The 19,943-nt window shown below is 33.4% G+C and overlaps 2 protein-coding genes across 2 annotated transcripts; one reads left to right on the forward strand and one right to left on the reverse strand.

Moving 5' to 3' along the window:
• Positions 1–1,289: 1,289 nt before the first annotated feature.
• On the reverse strand, positions 1,290–5,135 carry LOC120152902 (conserved oligomeric Golgi complex subunit 4-like). Its single transcript, XM_039164994.1, has 2 exons — positions 3,501–5,135; positions 1,290–2,043 (listed from the first exon to the last, which is right to left on the reverse strand). Exons 1-2 carry the CDS (start codon positions 5,124–5,126, stop codon positions 1,414–1,416), a joined length of 2,256 nt encoding a protein of 751 aa, XP_039020925.1. The 5' UTR covers positions 5,127–5,135; the 3' UTR covers positions 1,290–1,413.
• Positions 5,136–18,038: 12,903 nt separating this feature from the next.
• On the forward strand, positions 18,039–19,398 carry LOC120152664. The gene is made up of 2 exons (XM_039164848.1): positions 18,039–18,400; positions 19,299–19,398. The coding sequence occupies exons 1-2, from the start codon at positions 18,111–18,113 to the stop codon at positions 19,339–19,341; spliced, it is 333 nt and encodes a 110-aa protein (XP_039020779.1). The 5' UTR covers positions 18,039–18,110; the 3' UTR covers positions 19,342–19,398.
• Positions 19,399–19,943: the final 545 nt, after the last annotated feature.

Raw genomic sequence — 19,943 nt, forward strand, 5'->3', positions numbered from 1 at the left:
ATATGTCTGATTGAGGATTAATAATAAATATTGGAAACTTTAATTTGTTGGAATATTCAATCAAATATGAAGCATGTGAAATTATCATTTTACCCTTGTGTATAAATTCGAGTGAATTGCAAAGTAGGTTGTTTGTTGAGTGAAGTATGATTGATTGTTAAATTATGTTATTATGAAATGAATGTTGAACGTTTAAGTTCAAATTGTTTTTGCTTAGTATACATGATTAGGGTTTGTTTGTTTGATTAATTTTAGAATATAATGTGTGCTCGGGGTATTTGGGTCATCCTATATGATCGGGTATTTAATGTTACAAAATTGAAAGTTGATCTTTACAAGCTCAATTATACAAATCCATTCTACTATACTTGATGCAATTCATAAGCATGCAAATCAAATATAAACATAAAAGCATGACACAAGTGTTTTAACTAATTTAATCGCCAATACTTGCAAACAAATAGTAATGTATGAAGATTTACATTAAAGGTTTTCTTTCGTATATCAATTCACATAAACATCTGGCTGACGACAGTGGAATTTAAATGTTGGATGGACGATAGTGGGATTCGACAAGGACGATAGTAAACATTCGGTGGCAGATAGGTAGTTGTTCGACGACAACCGACAACAATGATGAGGTTTAAAATTAGAGATTTAAAGGTTTATTTTTATTTAAATAAATTTGGACTTTTTTATACAAAAAATTAATTTAAAGTTTTTTTTTCTAAATAAAATTTAAAATATATATACATATATATGCGACATGTCAAATTTTGAGCAATTACAGACTGTTTTTAGCAGACGTCAAAATTAACCTTAAAATGATATAGGAGAGAATATTGAATATTTACTTTGTCAAAAAAAAAACTTTAAGCACTTAAATGAATAAGATGTATAATTTAAACATTTTTTTAATTAAGTATTAAAAAAACTCAAATGATTTTTTAAAAAGCACAAAACACAATTAAAAAAATTATTGGCTTTAAATTGATTTTTTTCGATTCCCAATATTTCTTCTAATAAATTCTCAATATTACAGTCGTTCTTGGGATTTCAATATTGTAAAATCTGCAATTTTTTAGTCACTGCCAAGGATAGGAGAAAAATCGTAAATCTTAAAACTCAAACTCAAACTCAAATCTGTCTTATTACATCTAAAACTCAAATCTGTCTTATTACATCTAAAATAATAAAATGAACCAACCAACTAAAATCCCAAAGGAGAGAAAAAAAAAAGCTTTTTTCAATTTTATGGTATTTATTCTAATGTTGAAAAGTAGAATTTTGTAAAACAATAACATTACAAAACAATGGCAGCAACAGTAAGGGAAATTATACTTAAAAGGACCATGCTCTTCTAAATGACAAGCATATATATATGTATTAAAAACAACGAGGAAGATGTACGGATTACAATTTCAAAGCAGCAATTGCTTCAGGTTTGAAATCAACCCTTAAACTCAGAACTCTCCTAACCTCAGCTGGGGTAAGTCTCCATGTCAAAGGACCCGAGTTTTCTCCCCAGAAATCGAGAATCTCCGAAGCATTTTCCAAGTTGAGGATGGTCGCCATCTGCGTAAGCCGAGAAAATTTGTCTCTCACGGTTCTCTGCGTCATCCCCGAAAAATGGCTTACCAGAGCTCGGGTATCTCTGTCGAGCTGAAGGCCGCCAAGTTGACTAAACCGTTTCTGCATCATTATCACTTCCAGCCTCTTTACGATGAAATCAATCACCAAATGTACGAACAAATCAAAGTTGTTTGTAGTCATTAGGGGTTGGAGCCAAGCCACGTTTATTTCAACAGCATGAAGAAGCCTCTGTACCCATGGATCATTCACCTCATTCTCAGCATATTCACTCTCTGATAGCTCATAGCTGATGGTTGCTACACTGTCTAGTACTGGACGGATTCTAGGTGTCACAGTAGCCACTAGTTGTTCCATTCCGGCATTCTGGGCTTGCTTGAAAGTGTTGCTCAAGTCAGCCAACTCGGACAAACAAGATTTTACCCTTTCCCTTTCAGCCGGTGCCGGAAAGACCTGAAGAGAATGAAAACGCATATACAATGCAGTACTTGGACGACAGGATAAATATGAAAAACAGGCACAGGCACAAGCAACAAAGCCTAATGTAAACTACAATACAATGTATAGAATCTCTACCTTAGTTAGTAATACAATCAATCTGCATACATCTATTCCAACATTAAAGGACTGAGGATATAAAACCTTTCATCAGCATGAACTATTCTCATTTTGGTACATGTGCTATTGAGTCATATAGTCAGCTAGAAGCAAGAATTGGCACCACATGGTATCTCGAGAGAAACAATCTCGGAAAATTATGAAGTTCTTGCATGCACGATATTCAACATGATGACATACTCTAGTACTAATCTTCAGGAACTTTCGGATCCATTAGTGCCAACCATTTTGCTTCTTTTACAACACACAAGTATAAAATATATCATATTGCTTGAAATATTAGGGAAGAGAGTTCAGTTTTGAAGGCAATGTTGTCCGAACAAGGTGCATTCTAGGTGCTAGAGAACTTATATTGCCAGAAGAGCAAGGTGCCAAAAGACGTGCCCTCCAAGGTAAAGTTAGGTGCAATATGTAACATGTATGTACATATGCGTCCGTGTATGTATATAAAATAAGCTTAAGATATGTAATTAGGTTAATGAACTCTAAAGAATGGTCTAATTTATCTAAAAAGCATGCAGAATTTTCTTTTTCTTTTGCTAGCCAATCTGCATGGTTTCCTTTTGGTCATCTTAGCTGTTGAATACTCGAAATAGAGAAGTAGAGAGTTTTATATCATCCCATTTCTTACTAGTAAAAGCACTAGTGGGAAAATGAAAGTTACAAGCAAAAGAAATTAAAGGCAAAGCCAATGAAGCAGGATATCTTTTTAGCTTCTATTGCCTTACAAAAAGGCATGTTGCGTATATCATTCAATAAGGAATACTGAGTCGAACCTAGAGTGTGGTCCTAACAGTACACCCACCACCTTTGGGTGTTGGACTTCCTGTAAAACTGGGATTCTACGGCCAACTCCTAAGTATCCCAGAATTCAGCCTAACACTTACATGGAAACACTATCAAAACATTAGCAAGTTGATGCAATCATAACATCATTATCCAACACAACATTTGTAGCTAAATAATAAAAAAAATTAAATACAATGTGTAAGGAGGTAATAATGATCCTTTATGAATTATTTTAATAGTCCATTTCCTCTTTACCTCCCCCTTTCTGAGTCCCTAAGAACCCTGCCTATAAATCGGAGCCTTCTGTAACTGTAATGCTTCTATGCATTAAGGAGAACCAGCAATGTTTCACAACTTATAACACCAGAAAGAAATAAACCATTTACTTCAAATAAGCAAAACAACAATCTTGAAAAATCAATAATATGTTTGTAGCAGCTGACTGAAACATACGAAATTTGATGCATAAACGAATTAGAACAAAAAGCAACTATATGACTGACCTCCGCACACTGCTCTTCAATTTCGTGTTTTAGTTTCAAGACATACTCACTGCTGAGATCTATATTATTGAGGGCCGTAGCTATCTCCGTCCCAGTCTTTTGAACGCCAACACCGCCCAAGAACAGCTTTGCCCCGAGATTTGGTTCACTTAATTTCAGTTGCATGGCTTCGTAGTATTCATTATTCAGCAAGCTACTAGCACCACTTAGTACAGCAACAACAGAGCTAATATTCGAAGTAGAAATAGCCCTTCGCAAGCAGCTCTGCAAAACATAAAATACATCGTCCACCATTGAAGTAGTAAGACTATCAGGTACAAGCTCATCAATCCCAATGGCTTTCCTCACATTTTCCACCATAAAGAACCCCTCTAAAATCACATAAAACCCAGTAATCTCTTGAGCAACCTTGCTAAAAGTTCCAGTAATAAAAGCTTTCGTAGCCCGTGGAACTAAATCCGGATCCACAGTTGTCATTCCCTTGATCTTTGAAATCATATATTGAGTGTAATCTTCACCAAGTTGCATCAATGACAAAATTTCTTCTAAATACAACTCGATCTCTCTTGGGTTTGGTCCTTCAGGCGCTCCAACGGTTAACAAACTCTTATTTTGAGAATTAATTTCAGATGACAATTTAGCCAATTTTCTAAATTCCATATATTTTTTCAAGATCAAAGAACCCCTCGAATCGCATTCCTCTTGCAGTTCAAAAATAGCATACACCACTCCATCTTCTCCACAAAGACTCCTTAAAATATCATCATTTTCCTCCACAGCTAAAACTATATCTTTGAACAAATTAGTCAAACACCCAACAAAATTTACCTGGCTATTCTGTTTTTGCCCATTACATTGTTCCTTAAGCTCGACCAAATTCTCATACTCTAACCTTGATCTCATCCCGATCACTTTCTTCAAATACCCGACATAAATTTGCAACCCTTCTTCCTCAAGTCCCAAAGGCGAATAAAGCTTAATGAATCGCAGAATCGTAGGATGATCCCTTTGATCCACGGCTTCCATTAGTTTTTTCTTTACAATCCCCTCCAATTGCTTCTTAGACGCCAACAACTGTTCCCTTTGGTCTGATCCGGAATCCTTATACTTATTATCTATTTCCAGAAAAGTCCTCACGTAGTTCGTGGCGGACTCGTAATCCTCAGCGTCGAGAGCGCTTTTGACGCCGTCGATGCAATTCCCTCTCTCAACAATGGCATCAATGCGATGGAGCGTGGAGTTGACGCGTGACTGAGCGAGGTCGAGCTCGCGGACCTTGCGGCTGACCTGGTCGGCGAGGTCGCAGGTGGAGGTGACGTTGGAGAGCATGTGGTCAGCTTCGGCCTTGACAATGTCGAGAACGTCGGCGGATCTTTGGAGGCTGTTGAGGCTCTTGTCGAGATCGGTGCGCTGGGAGAGGAGGGTGTCAAGGTCGACGTCGAGGGCGCGTTGGTAGGCGATGCACTCGTGGAGGAGGCGCGTCATTGTACCGACGTCGGTGAGGGAGCGGACATAGTCGACGGCCTCGGGAGTACCAAATTTGATGGAGGATGATGCGGAGGTGTCGTCCTGCTGCTCCGTCGCTTCCAGGGTTTTGGGGACGGAGACGCTCGGTGTCGACGGCATTTCTCTCTCTCTGTGTGTGTATCGCTTTCTAATTATTGAGAAGCAAATTTAGGAGCAATCGGGAGTTTCAGATCCAGATTCAGTTTTGGGAAGAAAAGAGAGATTGTGCACTGGTGCACAATGCAGTTTGGTGGTTCATGATCTCATGCCATTGGTAGGTTGGGCCAGGTCCAAATAGCATTTGGAGTTGGATTTTTTAATTTTGTGTTGCGTTTGGTTCACGGAATATAAGATTACCAGTAGGAATAAAATATTATCAGATAATAGGATTACTGGGAATGTTGTATTTTGTGTTTGGTTGATTTAGCAAGAATGTAAGATTACCGTGTTTGGTTAAAGGAATAAAAGATTATTGGAATGTATATTTGATCAAATTATCCTTTTTATATATTTGTTTTTTATCAAGTTAGAAAATATTTATATATTTTCTTTAAAAAATTTAAATTCATAAAATTTATATAATTTTTTTTATAAAATTGAAAATATAAAAAGGTTTAATGAAAGGGAAATTTTATTTAACCCCTGAACTTCATATAAATTTTAATTATATATTTTTTTGGAAATATAAAATAGTTTAAGGATAAATTTGTAATTTAACCTTCGTATAATTTTTATTATTCAATGACAGAATATGGATATTTTTGAAAAAAAATTAAGGGCATTTTAGTCCAAAACGCCGGTAATCCAACAATACCTAAGGAAAGGGAGGTAATGACATTTCCAGTAATATACCTAAAAAAATTCACTATTGGTAATGTAAGATTATCGGGAATGACATTCCCAGTCAACCAAACGGGGGAATGTAGATTCCATTCCCATAGGAATCTCTTATTCCCCCAACCAAACACACCCTTAGTGTAAAATCTGTTATTAGTACTTAAATTATAAGTTTTAGTCTATTTTAGTACTTAAATTTTTAATTTTTTCAAAATTATGTCTAACATTTAATTTTTTATTTTATTTTAGTACCCAATAAAAATCTAACGTTAAGTTTTTAAAAAAATTAAAAGTTTAGGTACTAAAACATGCCAAAATTGATAGTTTAGGTATTAAACACATTAAGTTTTTAAAGATGAGTACTAAAATAAAACAAAAACTGAACGCTAGATATGATTTTGAAAAAATTGAAAGCTTATGTACTAAAACGGATCAAAACTGATGGTTTAAGTATTAAATGTGTAATTTACTATTAATTTTATTTTAACTTTTATATTGATTAGGGCTATTCATATTTAGGTACCCACATTTTTTAGTATCTAAAATATCAAGTATATGAGATTTCAGGTATAAAAAATCGGGTCCATGTCGCAGCTCGTAAAGGGTGAGTATCTATAATTTGAATACATGTGAAACTTGGATACCCACATTTTTTAGTCATGGGTATTCGATTAATATTTATTTTATTCTATTTATTTGATCAGTGTTAAATTATTTTTAGAAACCAAATAGAAAAAAACATAAAATTTGTGATTAATACAAAAAAATACCCAAATTATACTTGTAATACTATAAACCTGATTGGGCCTAAAGTGCCATATTGGGTTGTCGAGACAACCCCTGATTTTCAAAACATGTTCATTTTCATTTCAAAACATATTGTATGGTACCATTATAGACGTAAATAACAGTTATAAAAACACTTTTATGAAGCTGAGCTCCGTGATACATTGTTAAAAACCAAAATAATACAAACTTAGAGTTTGATAAACCAATTACACGAGTAATATTTTATGAATACATATGCCTACTAAAGCTATTGTACAATACTCTGAGGAAGATGTTGGAAGTCCTACAGCACGGTGCTCCATGAACGATCCAAGTTAAAAACATGTGAATAAAAACATCTGAACGATGATCTTACAAATCTCAGCAGTATTTCGCTAATCTAGAGCAGCATTATGAGTTCTATAAACATATGCATGCTAAAGACATGGTACTAAGTAGTATGTACATGCATGATCTTAATCCATTGCTACCTACTTAATATTTAAATGTTATATCGCTAAAGTAGGAGTTTCATGTTTTCCTTAATCCTCACATCTTGTTGAAAGATGTTACTATCAAGACATGAGCTACAAGAATGAGTCATCTCATCCTACTCAGAATAATAATAACATTGACTATGCTACTGTTCAAGCTAACACTTGTGCTTATGGCAACTCCAATAGTGGAATGCTCTCTCTTTATAATAGGATCTATTATACTCCAACTCCTTCACTAACAACTTCTTAAAATTGTTCTATCTTTCTTCCATAGGTTCATTGATAACTTTTGAAAAGATTTATCATTTAGGATCTTTTTACCTAGGTTAAGTTTGAACTTTATCATCGTTAGGAGCATATTAGATTTATTTTAACATGTTTTTCATCAATTGCATCATGGGAGTAAATTATTAGTATTTGGGCTAATTTTATTGTTTTATGTTGCAAACTACTACACTATTGTTATGACATTGCTTGATTTTGTAGGTTTTGTTGTGCACCAATGATGGGCTAGAATGCTGAGCAGATCGTACAGTAACTGTTGAGTCACCAGGTAGTTTTGGATGATTTTGGAATGAGGACAACTGGTATGACAAGTGTAAATTGGCGGAAAAATTAAAGAAATTATAGAATTCTCTCATTGGATAAAGGCTTGACTTTTTTGACCTATAAAAAGAGGATGAAGTCACACCTTTTGAATCTTTTTCTTCTCCAAATTTTCTCCACAATTAATTTCTTAAAAGTTTCCATAACCACCTAAGTCACAACTTAAGGTGTTCAATGAAATGTTTTTCATTTTGATTTTGTTTATACAATACGTTTGTGTTGCTGGAGCTTTTAAATATTATTTTTAGAGATAAAAATAACTATTATGTATGTTTAATCTTGAGTTATTTTTAGAGATAGAAATTGCTGAAATTGCATACTACTTTGCTGTCAGCATTGATCATTTTGAGAATAATGTTAGTGCAGAGATAATTATGCTATCGATTATTACTGCCTCGTCAATAGCTTAATCAATAGAGTTAATGAGATTCAACCTATTTGATTAAGTGTTTAATTACTTGAAAAAAAGATTAATAAGTTGATCATTGCATGACACATAATTGTATTGTTACAACATTATCATGTTTAAAGCTACCATTACACATAATTGTATTGTTACAACATTATCATGTTGAAAGCTACCATTTGACATCAAAATTCTTGGTCCATTGGTCTGATTGCCCCCTTGATTGTTATTACATTCACTAACACTTTATTCTAATTTCAATACCTTTTCTATGTTTCTGTTACCACTCAATCACAACATTTACCTTTTTATATTCAAAGTTAATAATTCTAATATGTGATTCCTTGCACTTTGTGGGTTCTACATCCATTGCATTAGTTGCATCCAATTTTACTACTTGAATTCGATACACATATGTTGAATGTTGTAACACTAATCATAGCATCAAGTTTTTGAATTGTTGTCGGGGAACAATGGTTTTTGTATTAGTTTTTTTTCTTTTATTTTAATTGATTTTGTTTATTTTCAATGTGTATGTACCCTTTTATCATAGTGTTGTTGGTGCATGACCCGCAATAACAATGAAGATGTAGATCAATTCGATCCTAAAATTTAATGAACATTCCATCATCGTATATAAGCGAATCAACATCAACTAAATATGAATCATCAAGGTGTTGGTAGCAATGGTTTACCACCATTGCGGAATGGTGAAAATGATTTGTCGATTAACAATGAATGAGTGATTCCACCTTTATCGAATATTCAAATGCCACCAATTTTCTATAACATCGGTAACTGAAATAGGCCAGTTCGAGAGCATTTTATGCCAACTTTAAATGATATGAATCCTGGCATCATGAGACCTGCCATCCATGTTGCCCACTTAGAGTTAATGTGTGTCATGTTCCAAATGTTGCAATTGATGAGGCAGTATAGCGGGTCATTTATAGAGGATTCTAGAGAACACATAAGAGCATTCATGGAAGTGTATAATTGTTTTGTACAATAGGAGTCTCGAAGAAAGCCTTGGAGCTGAAGTTGTTTCCTTACGCTCTTCATGACAAAGCAAAGGTATAGCTTAATTCGCTGTCACATGGTACTATAACATCGTGGAATGAACTTGCTAAAAAGACTTGCTAAAAACTTTTTACTTTGTTTCAACTCTCCTAATATGAATGCTAAATTGAGGAATGATCTCACATCATTCAAGTAAATGGAGAACGAAAACCTTTATGAACCTTAGGAGTGCTTCAAAAATTTGATGCGTAAAAAATTCACGACGCATGGTTTCCACTATTGGACACAAATTGAGATGTTTTACAATGGATTTAATATGCAAACGATGATGGTTATGGATGTTTCAGCCAATGAAGCATTGCTGGATAAGACTTATAATGAAGCCTATGACATTTTGGAGAGGATATCCAACAATGACTACCAATACCTCAATACATTTTAGAGAGGATATCCAACATCATTGATAGAAATGATGAAGAAAATGCAAAAGCCTGGAGGTATGTTTGAGGTAAAAGCTACTTCCATTATTTCTTGTGTTTATTGTGGTGATAACCATGATTTTGAGGAATGCCCACAAAATCATGAATCGATGTATTTGTAAGAAATTAAAAAAGGAATGAAAATGTCAATGACTATGTGTAACACATTTTTCCCGTAAACATACCCGAATACAAGTTAGAGATGTCACACAACTTGTGCAAACATTCTACAATTGAAAACCAGTAAAAATTTGTTTCTTTAAAATTTTCCAATTTAATATTTTCAAACAAAGTAATTTAATTTCGTAAAACATAATTATAATATTTAAAATCCAATTCGAGTTCAGTTCAGGCAGTAAATTAATAGTTCAATGCTGATTCATATCATAAATATAACTGCCTAAATTAAAACTCATTTCGATAGCATTTTAAATAATATTTAATAAACTACTATTTATGCAAAATACTAGTTTTACCTAATAATAGTTATATAAAGTCCATATAGATTATATCATACAAACCAGTCTATGACTACGTTCTACGATAACAAGACAATATAACAAAATATATAGTGTACACGCCATTAATAAGTCAAAAGAAAACATCAGAGGATGTTCATACTGATACTGGCTGTAGATCTGATTCTGCCAGTGATGCTCTGTACTCATCACTCCGTAGACTTATCATTTCCTTTACCTACGCGTGAAAACAATCACACACTAAGTTTAACTTAGTGAGACATTAAAATAAAGTTAAAATAGTACAATTCGTCATATAAAACAAACCGACTTAAATAAGTCATTTTCCTCATCATTAAACCTATAAAACCAATATCTCACATATTAATAAAATCACAAAAAACAATGCCAAATCACATTAATCAATAAAAATATTCATTTTCATTCGATCACATATCCAGCTCTCCAAACTTGAATTTTCACATTTTATATTCATAGCCCATTGTATATCTAAAGAGAATGCAAGGTACGTGAGTCAGTTGAGCGTGCCACATATAATGTATACAAATGTACTATATCAGTATCAGTAAATAATGATCACTCCACCCCATGGCATGCCAATTATACCTAAGACTCTCAGTGCAACATAAAATTGAGCTTTACGATAAAATCATTTCATTTGTATATCCAATAAACACAATATCATCATATCAGAAATATCAGTTATCAAAAATCAATGCATTGGACAGTTCATACCCTAAAATAAATCATAAATCATTTTCAGTAAACATTATGGAAAGATTCCATAATTTAACTCAAACCTTTTCTTTTAAAATCATCCGAGGTTGACTCATCTCAAGTTTTCCTCATTCACATATAATTTAAAATAAATAAAATGCACTCACCTTATTTTCCTCACTATCGAACCTTTAACGTCGGTTCCCTTTTATTATCGTACTTGATCATTCTCTTTCGGTTCATTTTGATCACAAAATTTATCTCAATCTAGATAAAATCATTTTTAGCTACCAAAATTATCCAACAATACCTAAGAAAAATGAGGTAATGACATTCCCGGTAATATACTCTAAAAAATCTACTATTGGTAATCTTATATTACCGGGAATGAGATTTCCGGGCTAACCAAACGGGAAAATGTGGATTTCATTCCCATGGGAATCTCACATTCCCCCATCCAAACACCCCCTTAGGATCAATGAGACTACCCTTGAAGATGCCTTTAACCAATTGCACCCAGTCGGGCCTACGGTTGCCCATTGGTTTTGAAAGAAGAGGACGTAGAACGTGTCTTTCCCCGGAGCCTTGAAGGGGTTCATGTTAAAAAGGGCCATCCTTATTTCTTCATTTTTAACGGGAACATCGAGCCTTTGGGAATCCTTTAAACATAGTTTCGGAAAAGCATTCTTGATGGGAAACTTACCATACTGACCCCCTTCGTCATGGTATAGCTCAGCATAAAAGGAAGTAGCCTCCGCCCGATGCACATCTTCATCACAGATCCACTCGCCGTTGCTTAATTTTAATGCTTGAATTTGGTTAACCTTTCGACGAGCGAGAGTACTCCTATAGAAGTATTTAGTGTTTCGGTCACCCTCAAGGATCCATTTACTTCATGATTTTTGGTGTCAAAGAAGAAAATAGGAGTAGAGATGAAGAACAAAAGGGAAAAGAAAAAAGAAAAAAAAAAAGAGAAATAACATATCCGGAACGGCTGAAACAAATGAAGAATTTAAGAAAAAAACCCTAAATAACATATAAATAGGGAACAGCTTTTTCTTAAATAAATTTATATTTAACTTAAAGTAAATGTGATATAATTTAAATTTGATATTATTGATATTTTATTTAAATAAATTTTATATTATCTTTGTATCTCTTATCAATTATATGTTTATTGTATAGTTTAAATTAAAAACAATTATATTATGTATATATCAATATTTTTAAATAAATTATTTTACCTGAATAAATAAAATCATTTTTAGTAAGATTTAATTTTAGAGATTATTGTCTATTAAAAAAGTAGAGATTATTGTCGAACTTTTGATAAGATTGTTAATAATAACTTATTTTATAAACTAATTTATAATTTTTTTAACAAGTATATTACTCAAGAATTAACGTAAGATTTTTGTTAAATTTTTTGTGTTAAAAAATGTTCACTTTAATATGAATTTGTTTTATTTTAATAAAAATAGAAAAATTTCAATATGTTTATTAATATTAGCATATATGTGAGTAAATAAAAAAATTTAATAATTGGACAATAGTAAAAAAAGAGACATTTTTTATTAATGAGATTAAAATGAATGATTTATTTTTTTACATAAAAAATTACACAAAGGTGACAGGTCAAGCTCAACACGTACATGATCAATGTCAGGACCTATAGATGACCAGACCAAAGTTGATAATTTTTATTTTTAAAAATAAATAATATTATAATATTTTTAATTAGTCAGAATAAGATATAAAAAAAATCTTGGCGCAAAACATTAAGTGACATAATTTCATGATGTCATTTAAAATCGTCATACAAAAAATAGGGATAACAATAAGTGACAAATAATTAATTTCATCATGCTAAAATTAATTTTTCTCACAATAATAAAACGTCACTTTTAATGTTTTCTAAATTATGACAAATCAAATTGTCACGAATAAAACTAATTAGTGAATGTCACTAATTCAAATCGAAATGTCATTATAATAAATCGTCACTAATACATTTTTTTCATTAGAGACAATTTTGTAACGTCGTCATTTTATCTAAATATCATTAAAATGTTTCTTACCAAAGTTTTTGGAGGGAATATTTTGGCGCCAAACATATAGTGACGAAAATCAATGACTATTTTTAAAATTGTCATAAAAGATATACTATTAATCACTAAATATGACGAAAAGAAAAAAGCGTCACATTATAGTATATATTGTGATGTTATACGCAACGTCATATAAAAATTTTGTCACAAAATTGATAAATTTGTTATAGTGAAGTTGGTCAAACAAATCTTCGATCTTGGAAGTGGATATCAATTCTTAATCATCAACTTATTCAATTGTCGATAGTTGATACACAATCTAATCAACCCATCTTTTTTTCACAAATAACACTGGTACTTCACACAGTTATATACTAGGCCGAAAGAACCTTTGATCCAACATTTCTTGAATTTAGGCCTTAAGCTCTCTTAACTCTGTCAGTTCCACATGGTAGGGAGTGACGGACACTGAAGTCGGTCCTGACAATACTTCAATGTTGAACTCTAACTCACGACGAATGTAACCCTGCCAATTCTTTCGAAAATATCTCAGAAAAAGTACCTCACAATATAGATATGTTCAATCATCAGACTCAAAACTATGGTACCTAATACGTGAGCTAGGAACGCCTTACAACCCTGATTAATGAACCTCTAGAAATTAATGCAGATACCATCTTGGAAACACATATAAGTCTTTCGCCAGTCATTACAACCTTGGTGTTGTCTTCCATGCTACACTTAAGTTTCCTAACCATATATCTTAAACTCATGTCATGCTCAGACAATCAATCCATTCTAAGGATTAGGTCAAACTCTCATAAGGGTAATTTCATAAGGTTAGCAGGAATGATTTGACTTTGAACTTCAACTGGACATCTACAGTAAACCTTATCCACTATAAAATATAACCCTAGGGGAATTAAACCCTAACCTTAACCTTAAGATATTCAATCAAAAATATATCATTCTGAGGTAAACTCTAGACAAATATATGAATACGTAGACCCATATCTATCCAAGAAGTAATAAGTGTACTGAAAATGGTAAAGATTCATAAAATAACATATACTGGCTCACAGTGCTCTTGGGATCTCTCTTCATACTGACTTGAGGCAACCCTAGACTATGTTTTAGCTATTAATTCGATAGTGCCCCAACTCTGTTGTCCTGAAACTGATCTACAACCCATTCTAATGAATCCTCAACCCCTTTGAACCGACTGAACTAATATCTGAGCAACAGGCAGTTTCCCGTCCCACACCTCGGGATAGTCTTGAACAAAATGCTTTAGTGAACCGCAACCAAAACAAACCTTGGAAAGTCGGTAGTACTCTCTAGTATGCCACTTGCCACAATGACCACACATGGAATATTGTGAACTACATCTTGTTCCTCTAGTGGTCACTACATATGCTGAAGTCAGAGGACTCTTACAAGGCTTTGACCCCTGTCAACACCCTGAACTATGCCCTGCCCTCCGAGACTATGATGGGTAGGACCACCTCACTCCTTAGAAATCCCTAGCCCTCTTGGCCAAAGACTGAGATGGTCTAACTGAATACGATGTTCTCCGGCTCTGACCTCCTGAACCACCCAACAGACATGTTATCATCGAATATACCCTCTTGATCATATTGGCCTAATGAATTATCTTTGCAAAGATTTTAGAGGGATCAACTGCCAGGTCGGTGAAGATGTCATTGTAAATCCCTTCCTTAAACCTCCTATAGCAAAGGTTATTGGTCGCAACCAACTTAGGAGGGTGTTGCCCTTCAATAATGCGGTGACACACTTCAACTTACCTTCAAGGGTAAAGTACAACTATTTGAGACTTAGGAGGGTCTTGCGAAGCCACTGGTCCGTGGTAATAGGTTTATCATCCTCTGAACCCAAGAAATTAGTAGTCCTGTAGCGGTAAAGTCTCTCTATTGGAAATTCTTGAGGCACTATAGGTGATAGAACGGGTGGTCGGGTGTGGCAGGTGCTCTCAGGTTGATTGTAACGATATGTCTAAGGTAGTTTTAAGGTCCTTAAAGAAGGTGGCATCATCTATCCCCACGTCCTTTGGGATTAGAGTATGCGAAAAACTCATCGTTAATGTCTCCAACGAGTGAGACATGACTCTCGTCTCGCCCCTCCAAACTACGAGCAAGATCGTCACTTATATCCTACAAAATTAAAAGAAAAAAACGAAGTCAATATCGCTATTCCAAATGTTTAAGTACTCTCAAAACTCTAGAGGCATGCATTTTAATGACATTTATTGACTTTAACTCGAGGGTCCTAGGAACGACTAAACCTGATGCTTTAATACCACTAAATTTAACACCCAAATCCAATTCAACATGAAATCTAGAAGATTTGGATATTACACAAAACCACCGAAGTGGCTAACTATTTTTATGAAACTATTTCTTAGAACAAAATCAATCATCCATAAATAAATAAAAAACATAAACAATTAAGTTTAAAACTGAGGAGCTCCCAAAACAGTTTCTCAAAAATAACATCCAAGTTTAATAGAAGAGTTACGACCTGACTACACACAAGGTCTATGAATTATATTATCATCTAAAATAATCAAGATGTACTTTGCAGTTTGACTAAATATGGAATCTGACTCCGACGATAAGCTCCTCTAAATGGTACCTAAGAACCTGCGAACAGAAACACATTTCAAATGCTAAGCTACAAGCTTAGTGCCACACAGATAACTCTATTATACCACATGCATCCATTACATGCGTATGCCAACAAGAATAGTCATGGGGTAACAAAATGCATCAAGTGTAAAATATAAAAAAAATATCGAATGCAAGTACATACATATATAATACAATCTTCATATCGTGGATTTTCCATCGATTAATGAAATTTCCATAGCACTGGTACTAAAGTGCCTCAGCACTGATATAGAAGTGTATTCATACTGATACTAAAGTGCCTTCGCACTGATAAGAGAATATCATGATATCTCATACGTATATAATAGATAAACATCATACAATCAAGTAACTCAGGTGTTATTATTGTTTCCCAAGAATCAAACAAAAGTTTAAGTCTTATGCATTATTCCTTTATAACATTTGTTTACTTCTCATACAACATTTGGGATTTTTACTTTCAAACTTATTGGAGTAACTAAGGTGGTTTGAATCCCTTCTCAATCCCCTTAACCAAAAATTAGGCTTCTTGCTCAATTCAGTATGAGGGTACCAATACTAACCCCTTTAGTATCGATACTTACCTTTACTATCAGTACCCACCCTTAGTGCCAATACCAAAATGGGCTACTGGAATCTGAGGAAAATTGCCAGTACTGATACCCTTGCTTCGAGTATCGGTACTTCAATACTAAGGTATCAATATCATCTTAAGTATCGATACCAAATTTAGGTTTGATGTTTCAAGAAAATTACTTAGTATCGATACCCTTACTTCGGGTATAGATACCCTGCATATGGTATTGATACTCCCATGAGTATCGATACCAAAATTAGCTACTGGAATTTGGAATCTGAAGTTTGTACCGATACTTTACCTTTGAGTATTGGTACCCAAAGTATAGTAGCGATACCCAAAAAGGTATCGATACTACTAGCCAAAAATCCTTTGTTTTAGGCTATTTGAAGAACAATATCGGTCTTGTTCATCTAGTAATGATATCCAAACCCATAAATGCTCTATTTTGAACACGAAAATATAACCCAACTTCCCTCATAAATCCCTCTAAGACCCTTAAATATTATTTAAGTTTTATGAAAGGTTAAGGGGATCATAAAATGTAAATTTAGAGCATAATAAACATCAAAACATCACATTTCCCGATTCAACAACCCAAAATGCACTCATGCATACATACATACATACATGCAAATCACACTTAATGATCTAAAAGTGGTATAGGTGACTTAGGAGTGTGTTTATTAAAAGTTGCTGGGAAAATGTCCACAAGATAACCCAAACACTAACTTCTCCTTGTTCTTGCCTTTTGAGCTTTCCCTAATTTCTCTTATTAACCAAAGGAAATGAAATAGATTACTAACCTCCTTACAAACTTTAAATGAGTAGAAACATAATTTTTAACCCTTATAAACAAATTATATCCAAAACTCTAGAACTCAAAACCCTAACCAAACCTCACTATGGCCAAACCTAAGGATCAAGGGCTCAAAGTGAAGCTCTAAGTAAGGAGATCGACATTCTCACCTTTACAATTTCAAACTAGGGTTCTGAAGTAATAAAGCTATCACCTTTGGTTGTTTGTAACGATGAAGGGAAGAGAGAAAGATGGAGGGGAAAAAGATAATAGGGGGTTCTCCTCTTCCAACGTGTGACCTCACCCCATTTAAAGAAAATCAGCCTTATTTTCAGACAATGGGCCAATTACTCCTTTGGTCTCTCCTTGATTGATTCCTAATCAAAAATGTCATTTTTGTTATCTTTTGGGCATACCCCAAGCCCAAATCTATGTCAAGCTTAACCCAATTGATTTATAAGGGCCTACCATGACACTCTAAGCCCAACCAGTTTACCCGAAACTACTAACTTGATTTTCGGGGTGTTACAAATTTAGAATGAAGTTTATAGTTTAAGGATGAAATTGATATATTCATAGTTTGAGGACTAATTTAGAACATTAACTATAGTTTAAAGATGAAATTGAAACATTTAAAAGTTTACATGCCAATTTAAAATGGCATACATACTTTGAGAATATGTGATGCAATTAACTCTAAAATAATGCATACAACATAAATGGGATACATGGCTGAAGCTGAAAAGCAACAAATAAAGTTGAATGATACTGATGTAGTTTAGCCTAATAAAAAACTCCATACAACTAGGGCTGGCAGGTCGACAGTATACTGGAGTTCCTCATTCCCCTTCCGAATGTTGAGCTATGAACCCATGACCGTTAGGTATTTACACTTAGTCCTACCAACAATTCAATTTACAACTCCACCAATAGGCAATTTTCTCATTTTCTAATACATAATTTTTTTATATTGAATATCAAATTGAAACATAAACTAAACATTAAGTATGATTTTAAAAATATAAAATTAAGGTACCAAAATGGAATAAAAAATAATAATTTAGATGATAAAATGTTTATCCTTAAAAAATAACATTCAGCAAATCTGATGGCATATTGCAACCTTACAAAAGTGTATTGCCCTCCCTTTCCTGAACCACCACTATCTTCAATAGAGAAGACGCAGAAGAGTTTAGTGATCTATCATGCATGAAGTGAAGAATGGAAACGTATCCGCGTCATCGTCTCCACCGACGCCACCGACGCCACTCCCCATTAGTATAGGAGCCTTCGACCAAAAGTACCTGTTTTCACCCTCTCCGACTCCGTCACCGCCGTTCTCGCCACCACTTTCCAGCCATGGTTCCGCTGAAAGCCTCTCACTTTTGCACCATCACCCGACCTTGATCCAAGCTCGAATTACTTCAGCTTTTTCACTGGACCGTAAAGACCTCGATGAATATCACCATAAAAGTCCATCATGCCTTTGGGATCTGTAAGTTCACTTCTTCTCCTTCAACTTTTTACTGCAATATATGCATGGAGAATACAATTACATGAGCATAGAGCTTAGTTTAGTTCATTTATACAATCACTTTTAAGAAATGATATTTAACAATTTTAAGATTTGATTCGAATATTTGTATCGATGTCATCTCTTTATCTTCAAATCATGACCTTATAAATATTACAATATTTATACGACACTTGAATTTAGAATTTAGTTCATTTGATTTATGTAGATGATATTTTACGATTTTAATTTTTTAAACTTATATTTATTATCTTGTTATTAAATATGTTAGACACATACATATATAATATTTAAACTTAAATCGAAATCGAATAACTTAACATTGGTACTGGATCTTAGAATTTGGGAGTCCTTTGCTCAAGACTATGGAAATTCAACACCCAACAGCCAGTCAATAGGCTGCAAATGCAAAGCTGAATAAGGGTAGCTTCAGTTTAGCTTCTGACTGGCTGGTAATAAAAAATTATTCTGTTTTGATTATCATTTAGGAGAGTCGGATAAAATTAAGGGTAAATTACACATTTAGTACACTAACTATCACTTTTATTTTATTTTGGTCGCCCAATTATTTTTTTCAAAATTTAACCTAATATTAAAAAAATTCAATGATAACATAATATGACATTACCTTATAGTGACACATTAACATCACTGTTAAATTTTTAAAGGTGGGTGATTAAAATGTAATAATAGGTATGATTCTAAAACAAAGAATAATTGAATGACTCAGATAGAATAAAAGTGATAGTTAAAGAACTAAAAATGTAATACCCTAAAATTAAATTAGATGGAAGCGAGATCAAGTGCAGATATATTAATAAAAGTTGGTTTGAAACAGATGTATTTTTATGAAAAACAGGTTGGAATGGTTGGTGCAAAAATGCTGCAGTTGCTGTTTCTAATTCCATGGATGCATATCAGTCATTCCAAGTCAAATCTCACTTCTTCAGGGCAGAGCCTTGGACAACATTATTTTCTTCTGGAATAATTTGAGTGGTTATGAGTAAAGTATTTATTTAGAATTTTTTTAATTTATTGACAATACATACATACACTGCAGATGCAGTTGCTCGAACCCTGAAATGCTAAGGAGATCAATATTCTCTTTTAACATTGAACCCATTTATTAGTTCCATTTACATCAAATTTTATAAAATGATTCTTCAAACATCCATTTTTCTTTTTTCCAATAAAATCTGCTCCTAAATGTCTTCAAAGATAACAATAACTCGGGTTGAATAGAGCTAGAAATTCATGTATTTATATTATATATATATATATATATATATTAAAATTATAGTAATATCTTTTAAATTTAGTTTAAGGGATAAATTTATTTTCGTAGTCTTCAAAATTAATAATATCGTTCTCTATTTTTAATTGTTTCAATTAAACGTTTAAACTCTTCAAATTGTATTAATATTATATTTTTATCCACAAAAATCGTTATCTATTATAATATTGGCGTGTCAGTTAAAAACTATAAGACAGTGGTCTATTTCAC

Source organism: Hibiscus syriacus, unplaced genomic scaffold (assembly GCF_006381635.1).
Source record: "Hibiscus syriacus cultivar Baekdansim isolate YM2019G1 unplaced genomic scaffold, ASM638163v2 tig00111095_pilon, whole genome shotgun sequence".
Taxonomy (NCBI): domain Eukaryota; kingdom Viridiplantae; phylum Streptophyta; class Magnoliopsida; order Malvales; family Malvaceae; genus Hibiscus; species Hibiscus syriacus.

What these genes read in the sequence shown, in the direction of transcription:
- LOC120152902 (XM_039164994.1), bottom strand. Translation starts at nt 5,126, where the DNA reads ATGCCGTCGACACCGAGCGTCTCCGTCCCCAAAACCCTGGAAGCGACG. An exon ending in TTGAAGAGCAGTGTGCGGAG is followed by an intron (nt 2,044 to 3,500) that starts GTCAGTCATATA and finishes CATTCTCTTCAG; the next exon opens with GTCTTTCCGGCACCGGCTGA.
- LOC120152664 (XM_039164848.1), top strand. Translation starts at nt 18,111, where the DNA reads ATGCATGAAGTGAAGAATGGAAACGTATCCGCGTCATCGTCTCCACCG. An exon ending in CCATCATGCCTTTGGGATCT is followed by an intron (nt 18,401 to 19,298) that starts GTAAGTTCACTT and finishes TATGAAAAACAG; the next exon opens with GTTGGAATGGTTGGTGCAAA.